The following is a 26,595-nucleotide window of genomic DNA, read 5'->3' as shown; positions in this document are numbered from 1 at the left end:
CGCCCAGGCAGCAGAAGTGTGTGTAGGGCAGCAGTTTGGTTTTCTTTGCTGGGACAGCAGGGCTCCTGAATGGCGTTGATCGACGGTGGCTGTAAGGCTGAAACAGCCTGGACACCTCACCTACATCAATATTGAATCAAATAAACATTATGATGATTAAAATACAATCTCTGTTGTGTCATTTTGGCAAGAATTACTTGTTTTTTATTCAGCAGCAGTCTTTCTCATAGCCTAGCTAGCTAATGTTGTTAGCTAGCTAGCACTATCCTTTCATTCCAACAGCTAGCGTTTACTGTGGATTCACAAAGGGACCGTCACGAGCAGCGAGAGCAGCCGGCCGGCTGCCATTCATTCTCAATGCATGCTGGTGTCTTGGCAGCAGCGAGCAGCGCGATGCTAGCTAGCGATCTGAGCTAGCTAACTAGATATTTTCGGGATCATGTCTATGTTCCCCGGGTTCTATGTTCCCCGGGTTCTATATTCCCCGTTTTTCACTAACCTCTCCCAGCCCCCACGCCAAACCTAACCTCCCCCCATGCCTAAACCTAACCTCCCCCAGACCCTAACCCAAAACCTAACCTCTCCCACCCCCACGCCTAAACCTAAGGTCGGCATTGCGGCTTCTATGTTCCCCGGTCCCACAAAAACGGGGAACATAGGACCCGGGGAACATAGGACCCGGGGAACATAGGACCCGGGGAACATAGGGCCCGGGGAACATAGGGATGACCCCAAATTTTCCAGTGGTTTTGACGTTAACATTACCTTGCACAGCACCACGAACTCTTGATTCCATGGAAGTTGATCCATGTGAGGGTAATGTTACAGACATTGGGGGCACAGGATGAGCTGCTGGAGGAGGGGTACTGGGGGGAGGAATTCGATCCATGGCATTAGCTGCCTCCCGCAGCAGATCAGCCCACGTCTTCGTCGACATTTTGCCAGCAAGGTAGCCAAGGTAGCCAACTTAACACGTTGACTGCCAACGACGTGTAAACACGTTTTCAGAATCCAGCTGTTGACTGCCAGCGACGTGTTAACACGTCGTTGGCATCGATTTTTTTTTTTTGACGGTGGGTTGTGCATCTAACCCTTTTACATCTCTTATATAATTATTGGAGCCACCGAACGTTTACAACCCATTCCACCGACCCACTAAGTGGCAACAGTGCTCTCCTGACTAGAGGAAGGCAAGCATTTTTTTAACTTGTCACGCCATTCTCACCCCAGCCATTCTCATGAAAATGGATGGGGGAAAACGCTTTCGTTTTCGCGCTGATTGCTGGCGATGCGGGATTGCAAATTTACATAATAGATTACAGGTGTAACACACTTCGAAACACGCAGCATAAATATGACCAGAATCGCAAAAGCTTCTCTCAATCAAAACTCCAAGAAGCGAGCGAGTCCATCCCGACTTCCTCAAACAGCGGCCGCGCAGCCACAGGCACAGGACAGCAGCAAAGCACTGAGACTGGTGACAAGCTTGTGACGGCCGCTGCAGCCAAGAAGAACGTCCACGGAGGGAGGAGTTGAAGCAACTCTCCCTCTCGCTCTCTCCCTCTCTCTCTCTCTCTCTCTCGCTCTCTCTCTCTCCCTCCCTCCCTCTCTCTCTCTCTCTCTCTCTCTCTCCCTCTCCCCCTCTCACTAGGATTAAACCTAGTGCGTCTCCCTCCCGAGAGGGAGAGAGAGAGAGAGGGAGGGAGAGCGAGAGGGAGGGAGAGAGAGAGAGAGAGAGAGAGAGAGGGAGGGAGAGCGAGAGGGAGGGAGAGAGAGAGAGAGCGAGAGGGGGAGGGAGAGAGAGAGAGAGAGAGCCAAAAATGAATGGTTAAAGTGACTGTTCTATCGAATTTCACAAAAAGCCGTTTATCTCTGAATATTTTTTCTGACGCTAAAACCATGCTGTATTCAACTGCTAATGCTTACATAACTACTAACTCTACAAACTAACTCTTTTAGACAGAGAAAGCACACATTCTATTAGTTCTTTTGAGATATTGTGTGTTCACAAAATCTTAGCAGAAAAGAATCCTCGGGTCTTGAAAGATGAGCCAGAATCCTCAAAAAACCCCTCTGGCAGAAGCTAACTACAGTAAAAAAAAACGTCTGGCAGTGAATGTGTTAAGCTTAATTTATACTCTTTAGAAAATGTCTCTCGATACATGGTCGCAGAAAGAAGTGTCTGGGTGGTGCACTCGAGCCAGCTGAGTGGAGCGGGAACGGAGTGATTACGTCACAACTAAAAAAAACGGGAAACATTCCTGACCAGGCCCGGCGCCACGAGGGGGCCTAAGGGGGCTTAGCCCCCTCAGTTCAATTTTCGGCCCCCTCACTTAATCTGCTGCTGTGAAATAAATGTTTTATTTGATTTTGAATAGTAGTCTTTCTTGTGTTGTTATTGCGCTTTTCAGAGGTTATTATGGTTAAAATTTATTTTTTGTATTTCGATACATGTATGTATTTGATTATGGCACGAATCACCCATGCCAAAATCCAATACAATACACACATTGAAATACAATACACATATTGAAAAGGCAATACACATATCAAAATACAATACACATATCGAAAATACAATACAGTTGTTGGATTTTCGAGATGTGTATTGTATTTTCAATATGTGTATTGTATTTAAGCATTTTGGTATTGTATTTATTGTTACACATGTATTGTATTCTTCAGATGTGTATTGTATTTTCAATATATGTATTGTATTTCCAATATGTGTATTGTATTTAGTTGTGTGTATTGTATTTGATTTAGGCACGATCCACCCTCCATACCTGTTCGGAGAGAGGGGAACTTGTTGGAATAGTGTGATCCTCCCACGTGCTATGTCCTACCGGTGAAGCTTACCCTGTCAGGTGAAAAGAAGCGGCTGGCTACTGCCCATGTCTCGGAGGAAGCATGGAGCCAGTTTCAGCTCTCCCCAGATCGACAGAGGGTGGAGCAGCAACCAGGATAAATAAAATAAAAAAATAGCACTAATGGGGGATAAAAATGGGATAAAAAAACGAAATGAACCCAACAAGTAGCGACCCTCACGCAAGTAGCGTGAGGGTCGGAGACTGAAAACAAATCTTGTCTTGATGACAGGGTTGAGAGGCGGATGATATAGCGTGTCGATGATTTGATTTGAAAATTCTGGGACTGGCTTTGGCATTGCCCAATCCTGGCGTGTTCCGCCCCCAAATCGAGTGGGATTCAGCGTGTTGTTGTGCTACGCGAGTGGGATCCACAGAGTGCCAGGCAGCCAGCTGCTTCTGTGTGGACGGAGCAGACAATCCGATGCATCAGTGCTGCCTGCCCGCCTGGTATCTCCGAGGGGCGACGCCTGACAACCAGGCTCTCAGGCACACGCCATTAACGCTATTGCGGTAAATACAATATTCCTGGAATGCGAGTTTTAACGAGCCAGTTACATTTCTTTGCATTCTTAGACATTACCGTTTGCTTTATTGTGTATGTTACATACAATTGGCCAAGTTAGTAGTTAGTTTATGAGCTAGAAATTCTGCCAGATTACAGGCACTAGGCGCCATTTTCTCCTTCATTTAGAAGAGAAAATTATCCTGAAATTTGATTGACAGCTGCCATGTCGTGATATGATTGGTTGAAATGGGGTAGAAATTTGATAGTACTATGTGACTGTTATGGCTGTGTTGTGCTCCCCATGTTTTCCCAGTTTTCCCCTTCCTGTTGTTTCATGTTTGTTCCCAGTCTGTCTGTCTGTGCTTATGTGTGCTGGGCTTGACCTCCTGGATTCCCTCTTCCATGGTTCATCCTGAGCAGCTGCAGCAGATCCACCAATCAAGCCACCTGCAGCTGATCTAATCAACTCAACAAGCCACTGCAGCATAAATACCCGGTTCATTCTTCCAGACTGCCAGATCGTTCAGTCACCAATGTGGTACAGAGCTTATAGTAGTTTTTGTTACCTGCTAGTTGGAATCCAGACCGTTTTTTAACTTTATCCTAATCCTGCTCTCTACCTGTCTCAAGATAATCTTGCCTGCTGTTTCTCGTCATCCTGCCAAGTTTCATCTGCTGTCGCCAGGTTGGATCTGCTGCCTCTTCGCCCAGCACTCTGCTATCACCAGCTTCAACCACAATAAATTGACTTTTCTTCTGCCTCGTGGTCTGTTTGCATTTGGGTCCTACATTGAACTGCTGTAACAGTGACGTCAGCAAACTGTAGATTACTGTTATGAATGAAATCTTGAAAAATGAACTTTTGATGTGAAAAAGTGTGAAAAACTAAAGAAATTAGATTTATGTCATTTTTTTGGCATACATTATTAAATAGGTGCACTGAATACCCAGGTATTTGAACTAAAATAAAATAAGTCATTTTTGGGTTCAGCTCGACTTTATTGAAAAAAGACAAATGAAACAATTTCCTATATTCAATACGTCCTGGTGCAGAGAGGAGAGAGGATAGAGAGTGAGTCAGCAGTGTGAACAGATTGGATGGAGGAGAGAAGGTCAGACAGAGGCCAGAGTCACGCCTCAGGCTGCAACATGAGCTCATCTGAAGGTTGACTAGTGATCCCCGACAAACACAAGTGCTCACACACACACAAGCATGCACACACAAGTAAACACACAAACACAAGTGCTCACACACATACACACACAAGCATGCACATGCACATACAAGTAAACACACAACAAATGCACATGAAAGTCTACAACAGCGAATGCACACACAAAAAGGACACACAAACATACACATGCACACACGTACAGGTGTGTGCACATAATGGTTTTCTATTAGTATTGGCAGTACTGGGAATGAGTGAGTTGGGTACATAGAGTTTTGCATGACCGTTTTTTCCATAATCCTCAATAATCTGCAGTGTGCTGCCCTCCTATAAACCCTCTTAGATGAAGAGCTACTAACCTCAATCCCAGCATGCATCACCAGTCATATGTGAAGGGAAGAGAAGCCTCCTGCGTTCTGCCTCTCTCACTCACCAGCGTGAATCGCTGTCTCTTTCCCTCTAAGAAAGAGTTAACCCCTATCTCTATCTCTTTCCCACTAAGAAATAAATCACAGCAGGAAACGGGTCAGAACAAATTAATTGCGGTTACAATATCCGTGTAATCACAGGACACCATTGGGGTGTCCAAAGCCCCCCCCCCCCCAAGTAAAAGACAATGAAATCAACAATTCAATGGCACAGTGGATAAGATGGTGCGCTATCACACCGTTGTTCCGGGTTCAAATCCCGCATGCGGTCATATATAAAAAGAAATTATGTAGCAAAAATGGTTAAATCTGGACATACTGTATATGTAACACTGCTGAATGCACACTGTGCACATATTTTTAGCAAAATAGCTGAATATACGCGTTGTGGGGAGGGACAGGCTTGACGTCGCTGGGATTTCCGTGTCAGACATATAATTAGACCCTGACTCGATGTATATTGTTTTGACGTGCAGAAGACGGTCGTTTTACGTGAAAATGTTTGCTGGGATATTCTTCAAAAATAATGTTTCTGGATCAATTTCCTTGACAATGAGGAGCTCCTGTGTGGAGGTTAGCCTGTCTGGTGGTTCAAACCAAGCGGTTCAGATATATTTAGAAACAGGAGAGACCGCATAACATTTCACTCGGACCAAAACGTTAAAAAAAATGCGGTATAAAGAAAATATTTTTTCGATGTTGTTTTTTTTTAGTTTTGGTCCAAGTGAAATGTTCTATGGTCTCTCCCGATTCTAAATATAGCTGAATCGTTTGGTTTGACCAAGTAAAACTCTTTTTATGAGCGTTTTATGAAATGTCTATGGGAAAATAAATTGCGCAAGAAAATCTCTGGTACAGTGCTGAAGCAGGAAGTGACGTTCACTTTGTCTCTCTATAAACAGGATGCTAGTGCAAATAAATAATAATAGATGGGTGTCCAAGAAGAATAAATGTGGGTCATTTACTCGCTGTGTTAAGTGTTCTATGTTTCTCCTGTCCACTGGCTGTCCCTTAGCTGATGGCAGCTCCACACATAATGTGCTGCAAGAATGGTGCATATATTTAGATATTTTCAAATTCTTTGTACTTCTGGTTAATTTTGGGGCATAAAAAGCCCTTCTTGCCTTTTTCCTCAGGTCATTCACAGCCATGTTGAAGTTCCCTGTAGAGCTGAGTTTTAGTCCTAAATAAGTGTATGTGTTTGTGTGCTCTATGGTGGTGGAGCCCAGGACAAACTGGAGTCTGTTTCCACCTAGATCTTTTCTGGAACACCATGATCTTAGTCAGGGCCCAGGTCTGACAGAACTGCTGCAGATGATCTATAGCTGCTGTAGGCCCTCCTTGGACCCTCTCTCTCTCTCTGTCTCTCTATGGGTGGGAGATATGGCCCTAAAATAATATTTCAGGGAATTTATGCCAAAACAATATTCTTGACGATATGACAAAATACTGAAACAGATTAGATTATTAATTTCAAGAACATACAACAAAGTGTTATAGTTTTACTGTATATGTCGGCAATGCATACATGTAACAGTTTGCCTTCAAATATTCAAACATGCCTTCAAATGACCGTGGTTTGTGCTGTTTTAGAACCAAACCACTTCCACAGTATTGAAGCCACTCCCCTTTTTTGAATGAACTCCTCCATGGTGGAGATGATATGGAACAGCCCTACTCTTCACTACTCTTGAGATGGCTCCCTGTCCAACTAGTACAAAGATTAACCTCAAATCAAAAGATTCAGTGGATTAAGCAGTCCTGTGTGTGTGTGTGTGTGTGTGTGTGTGTGTGTGTGTGTGTGTGTGTGTGTGTGTGTGTGTGTGTGTGTGTGTGTGTGTGTGTGTGTGTGTGTGTGTGTGTGTGTGTGTGTGTGTGTGAGTGCGTGCGTGCGTGCGTAAGGTTTTCTTGTCTCGTCTCCACTGAGGCTGTGAATGAGATGAATGTCAAATCAGACGATGCTGTAACTGTACTCTTTCTGTCTGACTGACACCCCCCCCCCCTCCTCTCTCTCTCTCTCTCTCTAACAGGGCCTTGTATGCATATGAGGGGGACGGTAATGATCTGACACTGTCATCATCGGGGGGTAAGTCTCTAACTTGCACTAATCTGTTGTTCTGCCATTCTTCCTCCCTTGCCTCCTTCTCTATGGAAGCTAGTGATGTGCGGGTCACCCAGAACCCACCGGGTCCCGCGGGCTGGGCCGCCCCGCAGGCGGTCTGGGTTGGCAAATTATGAAAATATCACGGGTGCTCAGAACGTGACAAAGCAACATTATTAAATAATTGAGTTAGAGCAGTGAAACACGCAGTGAACTCTCTCACACACGTACACACAGTCAGACAGCGAGTCTGAAGCCGTCTGCACCTGCTGCACTCTCTCTCTATAGCAGTGGTTCTCACATGTTTTCACATGAAGGACCTCAAAACTGACAAAAATGAGACCACGGACCCCTATTTGATAGGATTTTGTTCCACGGTCCCCCATATGATAATAACATTGATGCTTTAGAAGTCCGGCAATTACCGGACAACGGAAACTCAGACACGTACATGCACGCACGCACACACGCACGCACGCACGCACACACACACACACACACACACACACACACACACACACACACACACACACACACACACGGGTTTCCCCCCAAACTGTAAACAATAGAAAAATGTCTGCACTCAGGTAGTCTGTATTGACCTCTGACCTATATAAATAGGCACCTCCTACCGGTATGCTATAGTGAGACCAAAATAATCCAGATTCTGCACCATTTTGGAGCCAGAGTCTGTGCAGTGATCGGTGGATGGGACTGGAGTCAGTTTATCAAAATGACGCCTGTATGGAAATACAGCCGGTCAGCTCAGCTCCTAGTAGCGCAGACTGCGACCTGTTCAGCTGGGCAACATCCGCTGAACTGATTTGCAGCTATGGGGTGATTAGCTAATGTCTGCCGCCGTAGCATTTTGATTAAAGTTAATTCCTTTTGGAACAAATGTTGGTTTAACAGATTCAATCTAACGTTAACAAGTTTAGCTTCATCTGGCTAACGTAACGTACGGGGCAGCACACGAGCACAGCGCTGCCTTCTGGGGCTCTATGTTAGCAAGGCTGCGTGCAGGGTTAGTTTAACGTAACGTACGGGGCAGCACACGAGCACAGCACTGCCTTCTGGGGCTCTATGTTAGCAAGGCTGCGTGCAGGGTTAGTTTAACGTAACGTACGGGGCAGCACACGAGCACAGCGCTGCCTTCTGGGGCTCTATGTTAGCAAGGCTGCGTGCAGGGTTAGTTTAACGTAACGTACGGGGCAGCACACGAGCACAGCGCTGCCTTCTGGGGCTCTATGTTAGCAAGGCTGCGTGCAGGGTTAGTTTAACGCAGTGGTTCTCAAACTTTTTCTGTCAGGCCCCACTTTGGAGGAAGAAAATCTTTCGGGCCCCACCGCCCCAACAAAATTGAAACAAAACGGTCCAAGTTTAACTTTTATTGACATAATGACCATTCATTTCTATATTCTGGCTGTTTTGCCCTGCACATCTTTTCAAAAACAATAACTATAAAGTGCAACCTCTACAAAACAAAATCAATTCAAATATCTTAATTGTGAGTTCAAGTCACTATCACTGTATTAAGGGCTGCAATGAGCCTGTTTTCCACTGCAAATCGTTTCAAAACAATAATAAGGTGCAACCTGCAGAAAATAATAAGTGCAGACATTTGTGAGGACTCAAGTTTTATCAGTATTAGTGGCTGCAATGAGCCTGTTTTCCACTGCAAATCTTTTCAAAAGAATAATAAAGTGCAACCTGTGCAGAAAATAATAATAATAATTGTGAGGACTCAAGTTTTCTCAGTATTAGTGGCTGCAAAAACCCACACAGTTCTCCCAATTCAGCCCGTGTTGTGTCAGGTAACTGTCCAGAAGCATAGCTCTTCAGCTGTTGCTCTGCTTGTAACGTACTTGCAAAACAGCAAATCCTCACTCAGTGACTCCGACGTGACAAAGCGAACATAGGCGATAAGCAAGCAGTCTTTATTGCTGTCCGTAGCCTCGTCCGGCGAAACGTGTGTCTGTCAGTTTTTCCGTGAGTTGTTCCTCGAGATCATTTGAAATGTCACATATACGTTTTGCAACTGTGTCATTGGACAGCGGGATAGTCTTCAATTTTGCAGCGCTGGTCTCATCCAGCATAGTTGACACCATATGGATAGCTGCTGGGAGTATGAGCTCCTCAGCGATGGTGTGCGGCTTCTTGCACTGTGCAATTCTGTATGCGACCTTGTATGACGCTAGTTGTGCTTTGCTGTTCACTGATGCCACTTTTACAAAGCGATTTTCCTGCTTGCGGTATTCACCGAGTTTCCTCTGAAATAACCAGAGTGGCTTATTGACGAAAGTGGGGTGTGTTGTCTCCAAGTGTCTTTTTAATTTGTTAGGCTTCATGCTGTCCGCTGCCAGAGTTTTCAGACAGAGAACACAGACTGGTCTCTCCTCGTCTCCTACCGCATTGACTGTGAATCCCAGAGCAAGATAGGCGTCATCATATTTTCGTCTCGGTTGTTTTAGTTGACTGCCGCCCTCCGACTCCTTGTTTGTCCCTGCCAAATGTCTCTTCATTGTACACACTAATCTAAACTAAACAGCCTCCAGTCTGTCTGATGAATGAACGTGTCACTACGGAAGCGCGGGGTTTGTTTATTTCCTCACGGGGAAAAGAAGTCCGACCTAAAAATGGCTAAAACATTGGTTCCGCGGATTTCACCCGCGCCCCACCTGTAATACCACTGCGCCCCACAAGTGGGGCGCGCCCCACACTTTAAGATACACTGGTTTAACGTAACGTACGGGTGGGGCAGCACACGAGCACAGAGCTGCCTTCTGGGGCTCTATGTTAGCAAGGCTGCGTGCAGGGTTAGTTTAACGTAACGTACGGGGCAGCACACGAGCACAGCGCTGCCTTCTGGGGCTCTATGTTAGCCAGGCTGCGTGCAGGGTTAGTTTAATGTAACATACGGGGCAGCACACGAGCACAGCGCTGCCTTCTGGGGCTCTATGTTAGCAAGGCTGCATGCAGGGTTAGTTTTTTTCTTCTGTTACAACAGCTATGAGAAGAGGAAGCTTGTGAACAACATTCCCACAGTCAAAGCACTCCTCATGCTTTACCCCAAATAAAACCTCCAGTCCAGTGTCTGTTATGTGACTCCAAAGGCAAACAGCTAACGTTAGCTGATGGCTGATGTCATGGTTGTGTGCTAACTTGTGTGGGCCCCATGTACATTATGAAACACATCTCCTGGTAAGTTCTGAAAATATGTGTCTATTACAATATTCCAGCTAACGTTATTCCAACCGTGAAAGCCGGGCACTTGTGCAAGCTAACACAGCCTATGTTGCATTTTATTTGGTTGAAGGAGCCAGGCCAGTGATTGACAGGCACGGAGGAGGAGCTCTGCCTGTCAGGTCACTGATTGCACTTAAGTCCTATCACCTGTGCAGAGGGGAGAATTCCACACAGCTTCACAGGGACAGTCCAGCCCGACACACAGAGCAGACAAAGCTGCTGAAAGACCTTTAACGCCATCATTCTGTTCCACTTCCCCTTTATCCTTTTAGAATGTATTTTATAGGTAATTAAAGTTTATATTTTTATACTGAAGTGAAGACCCAAGTCCGCCTCTGTATTCGCACCACATTTCATGGTGCCGAACGATCCGGGAACGGGAAAAGGAGAAATGAACGTACGTACGTCCGATGTTTGTTAATGGGATATCTGAGGAACGCCTTTCATCAAATTTGCCTCAAACATAAACTTGGACTCAAGGATGAACTGATTCGATTTTGGTGGTCAAAGGTCAAAGTTCAAGGTCACTGTGACCTCACGACCACTTGTTTCATGCTTGTTAACTCGATATCTCAGGAACGCCTTGACGGAATTTCATCAAATTTGCCTCAAACCTCCACTTGGACTCAAGGATGAACTAATTAGATTTGGGTGGTTAAAGGTCAAAGTTCAAGGTCACTGTGACCTCACAAACCCCATTTCTAAGCTCTTTAACGTGATAACTCAGGAATGCCTTGACGGAATTTCTTCCAATTTGGCTCAAACATCGACTTGGACTCAAGGATGAACGAATTAGATTTTGGTGGTCAAAGGACAAAGCGCCTTGACGGAATTTCATCAAATTTGCCTGAAACCTCCACTTGGACTCAAGGATGAACTAATTAGATTTGGGTGGTTAAAGGTCAAAGTTCAAGGTCACTGTGACCTCACAAACCCCATTTCTAAGCTCTTTAACGTGATAACTCAGGAATGCCTTGACGGAATTTCTTCCAATTTGGCTCAAACATCGACTTGGACTCAAGGATGAACGAATTAGATTTTGGTGGTCAAAGGACAAAGGTTAAGGTCACTGTGACCTCATGAATGCTATTTTCGAGCTCGTTCTCAGGAACGCCTTGACAGAATTTCTTCAAATGTGACACTTCCTGTCGGTAGAGACCGCAACTCGGGTGTTTCAGTTTTCCACTAGGGGGATCTAAAGTCTATTTCTTGAGAAAATTAGTTTTTTCATTTTTAGGCCGGTGCTTGCACTGGCCTATAGGAGCATGTCTGTCCCAATCGCTGCAGTCACCACTCCTGGCACCCTTTCTGGCACCCTTTCATCAAGATGGGCTTTTACTTTGAAATTTGTTTTATTTGACGAATGTCCGGTTTCGGACTTCCTGTCCGTCACGTGTGGCTAATTTTAGCGGCTGTTACTTTTCGTTACTTTACATGGCAGTAAAATGCCACTGAATGACCAAATTGATTGAACTTTTAACCATTTCGATTTCCACTTTCAATACGGACCCCCAGCATTGGTTAGTTGTTCACGTCGTGACTATATTTATAACGTTAATAACGTACTCCGGTTTGCGGGCTGAATCTGTGTGTTGCGCAATAGCTACATGTCGCACTCTGGCTGTAGACCCGAGTTATAAACTGGAAACCGGAGTAGCCTACGTTATAAACGTTATAAATATAGTCACGTTATAAACAACTAACCAATACTGGGGTCCGTATGGAAAGTGGAAATCGAAATGGTTAAAAGTTAAATCAATTTGGTCATTCAGTGGCGTTTTACTGCCATTTAAAAGATTCAAGGATTCAAGGATTCAAGATTTATTAAGTGTCCCAAAAGGGCAAATTGGATTGCAGGAAGCGTAGTACGAAGTACATACATAAAAACAAATAAGACAAAAAGAACATTGTAAAAGCAGTCTAGAGCAGCAGTTTAAAGTGCAAGTAACAGTAACGACAAGTAACAGTTAGCCGCTAACATAGCGCTTACCCATCAGCGCAGCGTCATTTGACGTCAGCACACATTGACATTGCACAAGGTTTTTGGTATTCCTCCTGAAAGTGACTTGAATTTAATTTATTCTACTATTTTATTTTGAATTGCACTATATTCATTTTATTTGAGGACAAGCTCTTGCTTTAATTTTATTTGAGAGATTTTATGTTGGACTGTTAAAGAGAATGAGATGGTTAAATAAAATACAGAAATTGAGAAGTTTTTGGTTATTTATTTGTTTTGGGTAAATTTATAATAATAAAAATAATAATAATAATAATCGTTAGATTAATCGACTAATCGAAAAAATAATCCTTAGTCGAATCGATAAGAAAATAATCGTTTGGGACAGCCCTATAGCCGTGTCCCATAATGATTCCATTACAAATATTGCATTGCACACGTGACATGTTATTTTACTAAAAATAATACATTTTACCATCATTTCAAGTAGAATGATACCACCCAAGCAAGAATATTTCAAGTGTTTCAAGTGCTTTACTGAAATATTTGGACCCTATAATGATAATACAATTATCTCAACCTTAAAAGGTTACATATAGGTGCCAAAAAGCCATAAATTCACATCAAAGAACAAAGAAAAACAACAATTATAAATATAGCCGCAAGCGGCGATGCGGGGTCCAAGCTTCTGGTGACTTGGGGGTTATATGTCAGATAATATTAATATAGACACTGAATTGCACATTTAGTCAGAGTTAATATGTGCACAAGTGTGCCAAGTTTGTAGTAAGTAATATGTAGTAAGTAGCAGTGGTGGTGGTAAGCCAAATGGTGGCTGTCAAAGAGTAATGGACTTTTTCTAGGCAAACTGTCATAATTTCAAATCCTAGCTTCCTGATAAGCTTAGATGTGTTAGCCATGAGTGGACAGCTTACTGAGGTGTTGCTTTTGTGTTCCGAGTCCATTGGATGAAGATAGTGTGCTGCTTCTACTGTACACTTCTGATCATGGTTATAGATGTGCTCAGTGAGGAAAGGATTAAACAAACTGTTCCTGAATGGTGATCTAAGTAATTGGTTGTCACAATGAAAAGCCAATGCTTTTGTAGTAGTGGTGGTAGTCATTAATCTGGTCTGCATAAGCACAAGGCCAGAACTTGAACCATTTGTTCAAGCTGATGTTATGTAGAGGAAGGATGAGCTACTTTACTTGCCGCCTTGCTGTTGTAGAGTGGATGAGGTACTGGGAGAGCTGATGTTATGTAGAGGAAGGATGACATCATAGATGACATCATAGATGACATCATAGATGACATCATCAGTGATGTCACAAGACTGTCATCGGTGATGACATAGTGTCAGAGCATGTGTCATCAAAAGTTTAAACATTTATCATTTCAAGACGGTTTCACGTATCCAAATTCTTTGTAAGTCTTTAGATCAGGGAAGTCCAGAGATGACACAGAAAAAGTTTGGGCTCATTCAGGCAAATGGCCTAGGACGAGTTCGTTTATCAAAAGTTTAAACATTTATCATTTCAAGACGGTTTCACGTATCCAAATTCTTTATACAACTTTAGATCAGGGAAGTCCAGAGATGACACAGAAAAAGTTTGGGCTTATTCGGGCAAATGGCCTAGGACGAGTTCGTTTTTTTTTTTTTTGAGAAAGTCCAAGATGGCGGAAAATCTAGCAGACTTAAATGGGCGTGGTCTATATGAATAGATGCGTATTCATCCAGGGAATCCAGCAGATGTGGAATTTGGATTCTACGCCTCACGGTTCAGCAGTTATGGGCCAATACGTGCAGTCGGCTGTTATAGCACCACCATCTGGCAATATGGCTCATTTTTTGTCTCTGAGTAGTGGGGCACATTTCCAACCTATGTGCAAGGTCTGGCTACTGTAGCCCTTACAGTTTTTGACGTGCATGCTGTTTTAGGGCGGAATAATAATAATAATAAACGGAACAGATACAATAGGGATCCACGCACTTCGTGCTTGGACCCCTAATAATAATAATAATAAATATAGCCGCAAGCGGCGATGCGGGGTCCAAGCTTCTGGTGACTTGGGGGTTATATGTCAGATAATATTAATATAGACACTGAATTGCACATTTAGTCAGAGTTGATATGTGCACAAGTGTACCAAGTTTGTAGTAAGTAATATGTAGTAAGTAGCAGTGGTGGTGGTAAGCCAAATGGTGGCTGTCAAAGAGTAATGGACTTTTTCTAGGCAAACTGTCATAATTTCAAATCCTAGCTTCCTGATAAGCTTAGATGTGTTAGCCATGAGTGGACAGCTTACTGAGGTGTTGCTTTTGTGTTCCGAGTCCATTGGATGAAGATCGTGTGCTGCTTCTACTGTACACTTCTGATCATGGTTATAGATGTGCTCAGTGAGGAAAGGATTAAACAAACTGTTCCTGAATGGTGATCTAAGTAATTGGTTGTCACAATGAAAAGCCAATGCTTTTGTAGTAGTGGTGGTAGTCATTAATCTGGTCTGCATAAGCACAAGGCCAGAACTTGAACCATTTGTTCAAGCTGATGTTATGTAGAGGAAGGATGAGCTACTTTACTTGCCGCCTTGCTGTTGTAGAGTGGATGAGGTACTGGGAGAGCTGATGTTATGTAGAGGAAGGATAACATCATAGATGACATCATAGATGACATCATCAGTGATGTCACAAGAATGTCATCGGTGATGACATAGTGTCAGAGCATGTGTCATCAAAAGTTTAAACATTTATCATTTCAAGACGGTTTCACGTATCCAAATTATTTGCAAGTCTTTAGATCAGGGAAGTCCAGAGATGACACAGAAAAAGTTTGGGCTCATTCGGGCAAATGGCCTAGGACGAGTTCGTTTATCAAAAGTTTAAACATTTATCATTTCAAGACAGTTTCACGTATCCAAATTCTTTGTAAGTTTTTAGATCAGGGAATTCCAGAGATGACACAGAAAAAGTTTGGGCTCATTCGGGCAAATGGCCTAGGACGAGTTCGTTTTTTTTTTTTTGAGAAAGTCCAAGATGGCGGAAAATCTAGCAGACTTAAATGGGCGTGGTCTATATGGATAGATGCGTATTGATCCAGGGAATCCAGCAGATGTGGAATTTTGATTCTACGCCTCACGATTCAGCAGTTATGGGTCAATACGCAAAAGGGTCTGTTATAGCGCCACCATCTGGCCAATATGGCTAATTTTTTGTCTCTGAGTAGTGGGGCACATTTCCAACCTATGTGCAAGGTCTGGCTACTGTAGCCCTTACAGTTTTTGACATGCATGCTGTTTTAGGGCGGAATAATAATAATAATAAACGGAACAGATACAATAGGGATCCACGCACTTCGTGCTTGGACCCCTAATAAACGGAACAGATACAATAGGGATCCACGCACTTCGTGCTTGGACCCCTAATTAAAGTTTAAACAGTAAGTGTGCAGCTGCAGCATTTATAAAAAAAAAAAAAAAAAAAAAAAAAATCTTTATCCTGCATCCCTAAACACAAACAGGGAAAAAAGGTGGAAAATCAGATGACGGCTTATATGTGTTATGTTGATTGTTAAAATGTGTATGGGTATACATGGGTGACGATCTGCACCGGCCGTATGCCAGGTTTCGACCTGGCCTTGTTTACAGTAGTACACTGCTTATTTGAACTATCCATTCCATATAAAATGAAGATGTTTTGGGGTTATTAAATACGTTAATCTTGTTACTACCTTGAAACAAGGAGAACAAAGGCTCACTCTTGTATTTGCATACAGTGTTTCGATTGGCTATTCGGCTTTTGTTTACATCGGAGTAGCCATGATTTGATTTGATTTGAATTTATTTGATGGTTAAAAAAATCAAGATTACATGTGCTGGACAGAGTACAGACATGAGACATTGAAATAAAATAAACATCAAGGATGAGCACAATAAAGTCAAGAACTTATTTCCATTGTGATCCTTGGTCTTAAACACAAAAGCAGCAATACAATCATAAAAGAAATAAAACAATAAGATAAAAACAAACAGTTAATACAACAGTATCAAAAACATATTTTAAAACCTAATCTTGGATTTTATCTGAAAGCCATGATTTGACCTTTTTCTTGAAAACACCACGACTGTTTATATCTTTTATCTGGAGGGGCAACATGTTCCAGTTTGAAGCCCCAGCGAATTTAAAGGAGCATTTCCCCATGTTTGTTCTAAAACCAGGTAGCCGCAGATCTGCAGTGCTGGCTCTAGTGTTGTGGGAGTGTGTATCTCCACATCTCTGGAAGTGACTGCTAAGATAATCTGGGGCCCTGTTGTTTAAGATGTTGTGGACCATGTTAAGTTGCAACTGGACAAACCTAGCATGCACAGGGAGCCATCCCAGCTTCAAGAATAAACTTTTGCCCACATGGACTCTAGGGGCTAAACCCAGGGTAAGCCTTATTAGTCTATTCTGGGAAATCTGCAGTTTTTCTTTTAGAACCTTGGTCAGACCTCCATACCAAGAAGAGATGGCATAATCAAAACAGGAGGATACGAGAGAGTTGGCTAACAAAAAAAGACTTGACTGGTCTAGAAAGGGAGCTTTCCTGGCTAGAAATTTAGTTCTGCCAGTCACCTTTTGAATAGTTTTCAGGGCCATAGTTTCGCCTCCTAGGCTACTATCTAGGTGGCAACCTAGGTAGCTGACCGAAGCTTTAGCTACAAATGACTGACCCTCGAGGACAATTGTGGGCGAGACCAATTTGCATAACCTGGGTTTGGAGCCAAAAAGAACATATTCTGTTTTGGCCATGTGAAGCGAGAGTTTGTTATCTGTTAGCCATGATTTAATTCTTTTAAATTCATCACTTAAAGTGGATTGAAGCCTCTCCACGTCCTTGTCGGAGGACAGGATGGCAGAATCATCTGCATACAGAAACAGGTTGACATTACAAGCAGAATGTAGGTCATTTATGTATATTAAGAACAGTAAAGGGCCTAAGACACTCCCTTGAGGCACTCCGCATGTCACAGGTAACGCAGTAGAGAATTGACCATAAAGGTCTATTATTTGGTCTCTGCCTGAAAGGTAGGAGATAAACCAACGCAAACATGAGGAACTAACGCCTAAGGCAGTCAGTTTAGAAAAAAGCAAATTATGGTCAACGGTATCAAATGCTTTTTGGAGGTCTATCAGGATCATGCCACAAAGCTTGCCAGCATCCATTTCTGTTCTAATAAAATCAGTAAGGAAGAGCAAGCATGAATCTGTAGAGTGGGACTTCCTAAAGCCAGACTGGAATTTAAATAACAGTTTAGAGACAGTTAAATACTCATAAAGCTGTTGATGAATGACTTTTTCAAGGACCTTGGAGGTGACACTAAGGATTGATATTGGCCTGTAGTTGCCTGGGTCGGTCCTGCATCCTTTCTTAAAAAGGGGGATTGTTTTGGCATGTTTCATGTCGTCCGGGACAGTGCCTTGCGCCATGGAAAGATTGACAATATAAGCAACCAGTGGGGCTATAAGATCGGCTGCATCCCTAAGAAACCTGGCTGCAATGTTGTCAAGACCCGTGGCTTTGGCACACTTAAGGCTTTTCAGAAGCTTGGCGATGCTTTCAATCGAAGCAGGCTTAAATGAGAAATTGTTAGGTTTAACACCCAGACGTGAATAAAACTCAAATAGACGGTCCCGGCCAAAAGTTACTGGGCCAGAGGGCAGGCAATCAACAAGTTTACAAGCAATAGAAGTGAAGAAACGGTTAAAATGATTAGCAATTTCTTTCTTTTCGCTGACAATTTTCCCATCAACCTTTAGGGATATACAGGGACTGGAGTTAGGATTGGATTTGACTGTACAGCCCAGACTTTTTAGGGCTAACCACAAGGATTTAGGATTGTCTTTATTCTCCTTAATCTGGTCCAAGAAAAAGTTAGATTTAGCCTCTCTAACATTGAGCTGAACCATGTTCCTGAGATTTTTATAAATTTGGAAGTCTGCTTGGTCTCTAGAATGTTTAAAAACAGATAAAGCTTTATCTCTAGCGCAGATGGCATCAAAGATCTCCTGGTTAAACCATGGGTAGGATCTCTGCTTGACTCTGACAGATCTAGCGGGTGCTACTAGATCAATAGCTGAGATGAACAGCGATTTAAAATTCATCCAGGCGAGGTTGATGTCGACCGTGTCAGTGACGGATGACCAGTTCAGTTTACGGATAGCCTCGTTTAGCATAGCTGCAGTGTATCGTTTAAAGGACCTGGCCTTAATAAATTTGTGCGAGTTAAAATGGGACCTAGGAACCCTTCTAGAACAAAAGGTCAAAAAGTGGTCACTGATTCCATATGTTAAGACACCACTCTGAGAGATAGACTCTGGGTCTGAGACTAAGACTAAATCAATGGTGGTACTAGATAAATCGCACACTCTCGTTGGCTCATGAATCAGCTGAGTGAGACCAAATGCTCTAGAACATCTATCCAGCCCACTAAGAGTAGGGCAGGATTTATTTGTTATATCAGTGTTGAAATCACCCATAAGGATACATTCTCTCTCTAGAAAATGTGGACATAAGGAAAGAGTGCTTTCAAGCAAGTCATAAAACAAATTTTGCAGTGGGGGACGATAGCATACACCCATACATGAGTTTCCCCCTCCCACTGCCAGGAACTGTCATCTCTCTGGCATTGTCTGAGTGCTTTAGCTCAGGGGTTCCCAACCTTTTTTGTGCCAAGGACCGGTAGATACATGGAAAAAAGTCACGGACCGGTTGTCAATTTTAATGGTTTTAGTTATATATATTTACTCACCAGGTGGCGACAAAGGCTAAATAACAGCCTTTTGCGTTGTACTGTATGTAGCCTACATTATTTATGTTTTTGTTTCAACTACAAACACAAATAAACGTCAACTTGAAACTATGTTTCAACTACCACACACAGCATATAATATTATAGCCTATGTTTATATTTATATATATATATATATATTGGACCGGGCTCACGGCCCTGTACCAAATGCGTTGCGGCCCGGTAACGGTCCGCAGCCCGATAAGATCCTAGGTGCATCTTCTGTGGCGAAGGAGACCACAGATCCAATTACTGTACACAACTGACTCTTGAACTCAGGAGAGAAAAGCTAAGAAACCAAGTGGACAGCACTCATATTGCGCGTAATTGTAGGGTACAGGGAATCACCTGTGAAGAATGTGGTCTCAGTATGACAATACTCACTAACACATTGCATTCAGGTGATGTCTCATCACACACATGGTCTATGGGTCAGCTTGGGGGAAAACATGGTCCTGGCGGAGATCTGGGCCCGTATTTATCAAGCTTCCTAGAATTACTCCTAAGAACACTGCTAAGAGTACACTTATGAGCAAAAAAATTCCCAGCTAAAAGCTGCACTTAAAAGTCAGTTATTATGCATCTCACTCCCTCTTTCAGCGAGGTGTAGGACTGAATCCTAAGTGTCAATCTCAGAGCTGATTTACGACAGGTGTGTGTGCCGTAAAGGGAAATGTTGATGACGCAATTCCAAGTACACAGGAATGGCCAATCGCTGAATGGAATCCCTTATGCACGAAATATCCTAAATAGAGATGATTCAACAGTGAAATGCACAATGGGAGTGTAGCATATATTCACCAATAATTTCAGAAGAAATTATCAACAAAATAATACAAGATAGTAGGGCTGTGGCGATTCACTTATCTCCCGATTCGATACTATCGCGATTCTTGGGTGCCGATTCGATTTATATTGCGATTCTTAAGTATTGCGATTCTACGATTATTGCGATTCGATATTACGATTTATTGCGATTTTTGTTTATTTTTTTCTTTTCTTTTTTCAGTTTGTTTGCTTTTTTACACTAGATTAGAACATGGGAAAAGTTGAATCATACACTAGAGACTGTATATTATATATCATGAGTAGGGCTGGGCGATATAGTTAAAAACAGGGGCGGACTGGGATCATAATTCAGGCCGGGCATTAGATACCAAGCAGGCCAGGCCGATATGGGCCAACGCGCGTGAAATTTGGGCCGTTTGAAGCCAGATTTGGGCCGTTTGAAGTCCAATTTTACAATGAGATGCACCCACTTTAACCCTGAAGTGTAATTATTACTTCAGACTAACTAATAAAGTAATAAAACCACTAGTTAACCAGTAGGCGGCGGCTGGCCTGCTGTTCAGTGAGTGGCCTGACTGCAAGCACCCAAAAAAAAAAAAAAAATTTTTTTTTTTTTTTTAATTTGCGATTATCGATTCTGGAATAAAAGATCGATCCAAAAAATCGTGACATTAAAAATCGCGATACTTAGGTGAATCGATTTTTCCCCCCACCCCTACAAGATAGCCTACATTGAAACTCACTCAAGAATAGGCTAAATCTTTCCTAATCCACCCAATTTACCTAATCCCACAACTGACTCGAAACTGGTGTGCTGTCAATTGACTACCCTATTTAGCCAGGTTCTATAGGCTGTATGATGAGCAAACATGGAATCCAAAAGAAAGCCGAATTGGAGGGAGGATGACACGCTGTGCTTAGTGGAGAAGATTCGCGCACGTCTCTGTCTCCTGAATGCCATGATGTCAACATCAGTGGTGTCGTCTACGTGATACGCAGGTATACGCCGTATACACACTGCGAAATGACTCAGATTTGCATATGCGCACTGGGAAATGCGCTATGATATGTATCGTTTTCAATTTCCATTTATAAAATTCACCCTGTGCGCTCTGTGTGTTACCCTACGTTCACACAGCACCCAAGCCTTGCCTTTACCCACGCTTTTAAATAGGCGTCCTTTTTAGTCAATGAGGCTGTGTACACAGGGTGCCTCAACGTGAACCTTCCGTGTACCCACGCCTCGCCTGAGCTGCGCCGATTTTTACGTGAGTTCTATTTTCAAGCCAACTAGGCGCGTGAAGGCATACTTTTTCTGTCAAGCCATGAAAGAAAAACGCGACAATATCCGTGGGAAATGTCAGTCAGAGTCAGTATACCCTCTGAAAAAAGGTAGACTACACCACTGGTCAACATTGCCCTGCTGGCAACTCCTAACCACTTAGGACACCTCCTGAGGACTCCTAAATAGCTGGGGGAGTAGGAGTGTTTCCTAGTCTTAAGAAGGTTGATAAAAAGCTTTTATTCTTAAGTGTGAGAGTAGGACTAAATTTCACAAATTCTCAGCACTTAGGACTAAAATGGCACTCTGAGACGCTTGATAAATACGGGCCCTGCACTCCACCGAGTGCACTTTTCTAGTTTACTTATGATTTATTTTGGCCTTGCACCTAAGTTGAACGTTTGGATTGGGTGTGGTCGCTAATGGTGAGTTTTCTTAGTTAAGAAAACCAATTCAAAGTGCTTTACATAAAACATTGAAAGCATTGAGACAACATGCACAAAATATTTTAAAAAGTTTTTTTTTTAAATAAAAGATCACGCAAAATGCATTACATTAAAAGAATCAAATCAAGTAAAATAGAGATATTTTAGCCCCCCTAAAGGAAACATGGAACACTGGTGACACAGTCAACCAGTGTTACGCCCCAAGTCTAGAGTTAGGACTAACATGAATTACGCAGAAACAAGTATCAAATTTGCAACAAAAATGTTTATTTTCTCAAAAAGGGAAAGGGGGAACGAGGACGGCCTAGCTGACAGGGAAATCTGGTCCAGCAGGCCGCCGCCTTTAATACCTGATGTTACCCCTCGGTCGGCACTGCTGTTCCCTACCACAAAAGGTAGCGCCTTGTTCCTGCAAGATACAAAGAAACAAACATGATATATAAACAAAAGACCAAAATGCACAAAGAAAAACAATTGAATGAAATGGTGTGTAAATGCACGGATGAGAGGGTACAGGTCTCACACTCCAGTACCACTCTGTTGTAATGTTGAAAGTGAGTCCTCTATATAGGCAGACAGACAGGGCTGCTATCCAATCAGCAATCCAATCAGCAACCAAATCTCCAACCAGCTGCACCTGGGAAAGACTGAGCCAAAGACACTGTCGACCACAAGATAAACACCCGCAACCAAGAAGTATGTCACGGAAATAGCTAACGACGAGGAAAATGGACCGGACTCTCAGTCCATTGACGAGTCTACACATAAACTGTATAATTCACAAAGAAAAGAAGAAAAACAAACGACACAGTCGTAACAACCAGTATACGATTATGTGTGCCTTACCTCTTCAATGATAATCACAACTTCAAGATAAAACTATACAGTAAGGTGATGCAGAAATGGCAGTAAAAATGTAAACAAATCATTCACAAATTTGCTCTTCTCACGATTTATAGATAAGACCTATTGTGAATTGGGTCGCGATGGTTTATCATTTTTAAAAACGTGAGTCCCCAGAAAAAAAAGTTTGAGAACCACTGGTCTAATGCAGTGTGATGTTTTGCAGGTGGGGGTCTGGCTGAGGTCACGCTGAACTTTGACAGTGCCACGGTGATGTACGGCTTCTGCAGCATGAAGGGAGCCACGGCCGCTCTGCCGCGCTACATCCTCATCAACTGGGTGAGTGGACGGGGCTACATCCTCATCAACTGGGTGAGTGGGCGGGGCTACATCCTCATCAACTGGGTGAGTGGACGGGGCTACATCCTCATCAACTGGGTGAGTGAGGGGGCTACATCCTCATCAACTGGGTGAGTGGGCCAGGCTACATCCTCCTGCCTGACAGGAAGCAGAGTGTAATGCACAACGTCTATTTTGGAAAAATAAAGTCAACTTAGAAGTACCAAAAGCTAAGACCCTGATGGAGTGTGGTGCCGCATTTCTGAGCTGCGCACTCCCCAAGTTTGAAGTCAATCGGACGAATGTTTCTCAAGATTAACTGCTTTTTGTGTGGCCAGTAGGTGGCGCTATGTCAAATTGCAAGAAATTCAGCACTGCACTACGTCGAGTTCCCAGCAGCACAATCCCCAAGTTTGAAGTCAATTGGATGAACGGTTCTCAAGATACACTGCTTTTTGTGTTGCCAGTAGGTGGCACTGTGTCGAATTGCACAAAATTCGGCACTGCTCTATATGTCGGGTTCCCAGCAGCGCACTCCCCAAGTTGGAAGTCGATCAGATGAATGGCTATTGAGATCAACCGCTTTTTGTGTTGCCAGTAGGTGGCGCTATGCCGAATTTCACGGAATTCAGCTCCCTGCACTCCGTTGAGTCACCCTAAGCGCACTCCCTGAGGTTGAAGTTGATCAGACAAACCGTTCTCTAGATAAACCACTTTTTGTGTTGCCAGTAGGTGGCGCTCTGCACTGTGTCGAGTTCCCATCAGCGCACTCCCCAAATTTGAAGTCGATCGGACACAGTTCTTGAGATAAACCAATTTTTTTGTTGCCAGTAGGTGGCGCTATCCCGAATTGCACAAAAACAGGGCACTGCACTCCGTCAGGTCTCCCTTAGCACACTCCCAAAATTTGAAGTCGATCCGACCAATGGTTCCTGAGATACGCAAAGGACAGGGAGAGAGTCAGTGTCGGACAGACAGTGCTTGTATTATTCACCTTATTCACCACGCCCACTTTTTCTCTCTTCCGCATTTGACGCAAACGTATTTGTTCTTCCGGTTCAGCGCTAGTTGCCTACTGTGGCTAATATTAGCCGCTAGTTAGTTATGTTATATGGCAGTAAAATACCACTGAATGACCAAATTGATATAACTCTTAACCATTTTGAGTAACACTGTTTCCATACGGATCACCAGCGTTAGTTTGTTGTTTATAACGTGGCTATATTCATAACATTTTCTATCTCGGATGCGTTATTTCGAATCCCACATAGGTTACGCTGGCGCAAAACGTGTGGGTTTCAGGACGAAACAGTCTCGAGCCACTAACGTCATCTTTAGAGCACAATATTCCTGGAATGCAAGTTTAACTAAACAGTTACATGTCCTCTGCATTCTACATAAAATTAAGATATTACGGGTTGTTATATTTTGTATGTTACATTCTTATTGGCCAAGATATGTTAGTTTATGGGGGAGTAATTCTGCCAGTTTAGGAGGGGAGTGTGGGCGGCCATCTTGCCTGCAGGGTTTTTGGCAAGTCTAAAACGGAAATACTATTACGAAATGACGTAATGCGGAAGCGTCCATGTGTGGGCAAAGAATAAGGTGAATAGTATAGATCAGGGCTATTCAACTAAATTGTTCAGGGGGCCACATTGTCAGAAACGGGCCGGGTGCCGGACCGTTCCCAGAGCCACATCCGCACCAGTTGAATAGCCCTGGTATAGATACAAGCATTGAAGACATATGTAACCTTAATAACCTGACGGTGTTATCGAAAATGTGCATGTATAATCAACTAACCTATGCTCTGTTTTTTTTCAACGGAAACTGTTCTATTTTTAGTAGCAAATGCGAGTGAGATGCTCGCACTGTCGAGCCCTGCTGATGACATCACTCACTGATGACTCATAATCGTTAGTTTGATGACATCAAAATTGCTCGAGTGACATCACTGATGACATTGCAATTGCTCGAGTGACATCACTGATGACATCGCAATTGCTCGAGTGACATCACTGATGACATCGCAATTGCTCGAGTATCTTACTTAGCAGGGCTGTTTGAGAAGCATTATTTATTTATTTAGTCATAGCGTATGTGTATTCAACAGTAACCAAAGGATCGCTCCTCGTGCAAATAAAATTTACATTTTCTGTAGGCTACATTTCTAATAAATATTTTGCTAAAATAATGTTTATGCATATTCTTCACCTTAATTAAAAAGTATGCAGAGTAAATTGAAGAAGGAAATATAAAAAGCATTTCCGAGGTATAATTTTGAATCTTCCATAGTTAATTAATAATTAATAAGTCATTTGACACCAGAATCATCAAAATCGCCCAATTCTTTATGGTAAAAATGGCTGAAATGGTAACCTTTTTTTTTAAATGGCAGTCATTTTAAAATGTACTTCGTTTGATAGCAAGATCATTCAATTCTACACAAAGTTGCCCCCAAAATATTATTTCCGGGCTGGAAATTTATTTTTAGTTTATTTGGCAGGGACATATAAAAAAAACATTAAACCCCATAGGGCACATGTGTCAAACTCAAGACCCGGGGGCCAAATCCGGCCCGGCACCTCATTTTATGTGGCCCGCGAGAGCTAGGAAATAATACAATTTGCACAATACAATTCTCCGCAATACGGCTAAAAATAGCTATTGTTAAATTGAATAAAAGTTTTAGGCTACTAGTTGTCTGTTTGCCATTGTTTTCCCTATAATTCTATAATTCTGAGCTAGTTAAGTTATTAATTTAAGTTATTAATTAATTAAGTTATTAATCCAAAAAGGTTCATAGTGTCTATAATTTACTTAGATCGTTAGGTTTTCTTCTATATCAGACACAGGTTTTGTAAACAACATCAGCTGTTTAAGACACGTCACACACCATCTAGTGACACCTCTGATGAAGATGGAAGTATTGCCGTCGAAACATGTCAGGTAGGAACAAAAACCTGTGTCTGATATAGAAGAAAACCTAACGATCTAATTAAGTTATTACTAAATAACAATAATAATTGAATCAGAGGCAATATGAAATATGATAACACGTAGGCTTGATACATTTATATCGCCTTAGATTTACAACCGGCCCTTTGAGGACAACCATAATGCTGATGTGGCCCGGGATTAAATTGAGTTCCACACCCCTGCCATAGGGGAAGAGATGCTTTGTAACAGATTTAGCCAAAGGCTTCTTTCCATCTGGAGTCCCTGGGCAGGTGGATACAAAGGGCATTAAAAAAAAAACACACATACACACAATAAAATACATAAAGTGTAAAAAACAGGGAAAGGGCACAGGTAGTATATGAAATAGATAATAGTAAAAAAAACATACATACAAACTAGAGGTCTTCGGGTAGGCCCGAATACCCGAGGTTCCGACCCGGACCCGGCCGGGTCTGGGTCCATTCAAAAGAAGTGCCTCCGGGTCTGGGTCGGTTGTCACGGGTCTCGGGGCTCTGACAGTGAAATGCCGGGTCCAATAAGACCCGAGTGGACCCGGCGATCAGCGCTGATCATGAGAGAAACGCATCAAAACAGCACACGTGAGGCTTTTTGTCACAAACTGCAAGTAAATCCATAGCAAAGAGCGTTCCCATCTGCAATGAAAATTACTTCCTCGTTTACATGAGGCGCATGTGACCACATGCGTACACATGCGCCTCAGGCAAACGAGGAAGTGATTTTCGTTGCAGAGAGGTAACCCTCTTGCTGGCTCCTCTCGCTATGGATTTAATTGAAGATGACTGTTTCCCGTACTTTGGGATTAT

General features: G+C 42.8%; 1 protein-coding gene across 4 annotated transcripts in view; it reads left to right on the top strand.

The window, feature by feature from the left end:
- The window catches only part of dbn1 (drebrin 1), a 410,797-nt gene that overhangs the window by 280,019 nt on the left and 104,183 nt on the right, over nucleotides 1–26,595 (top strand). For all 4 annotated transcript variants that reach the window (XM_083638790.1, XM_083638791.1, XM_083638789.1 and 1 more), the window contains exons 2-3: nucleotides 7,006–7,061; nucleotides 22,698–22,810. In XM_083638790.1, coding sequence (XP_083494916.1) covers nucleotides 7,006–7,061; nucleotides 22,698–22,810 — 169 coding nt within the window. The remainder of the gene's footprint in view (nucleotides 1–7,005; nucleotides 7,062–22,697; nucleotides 22,811–26,595) is intronic.

This window comes from Poromitra crassiceps (genome assembly GCF_964638095.1).
Source record: "Poromitra crassiceps genome assembly, chromosome: 1".
In the NCBI taxonomy this organism is placed as follows: Eukaryota; Metazoa; Chordata; class Actinopteri; order Beryciformes; family Melamphaidae; genus Poromitra; species Poromitra crassiceps.
This window is presented reverse-complemented; position numbering and strand designations above follow the sequence as displayed.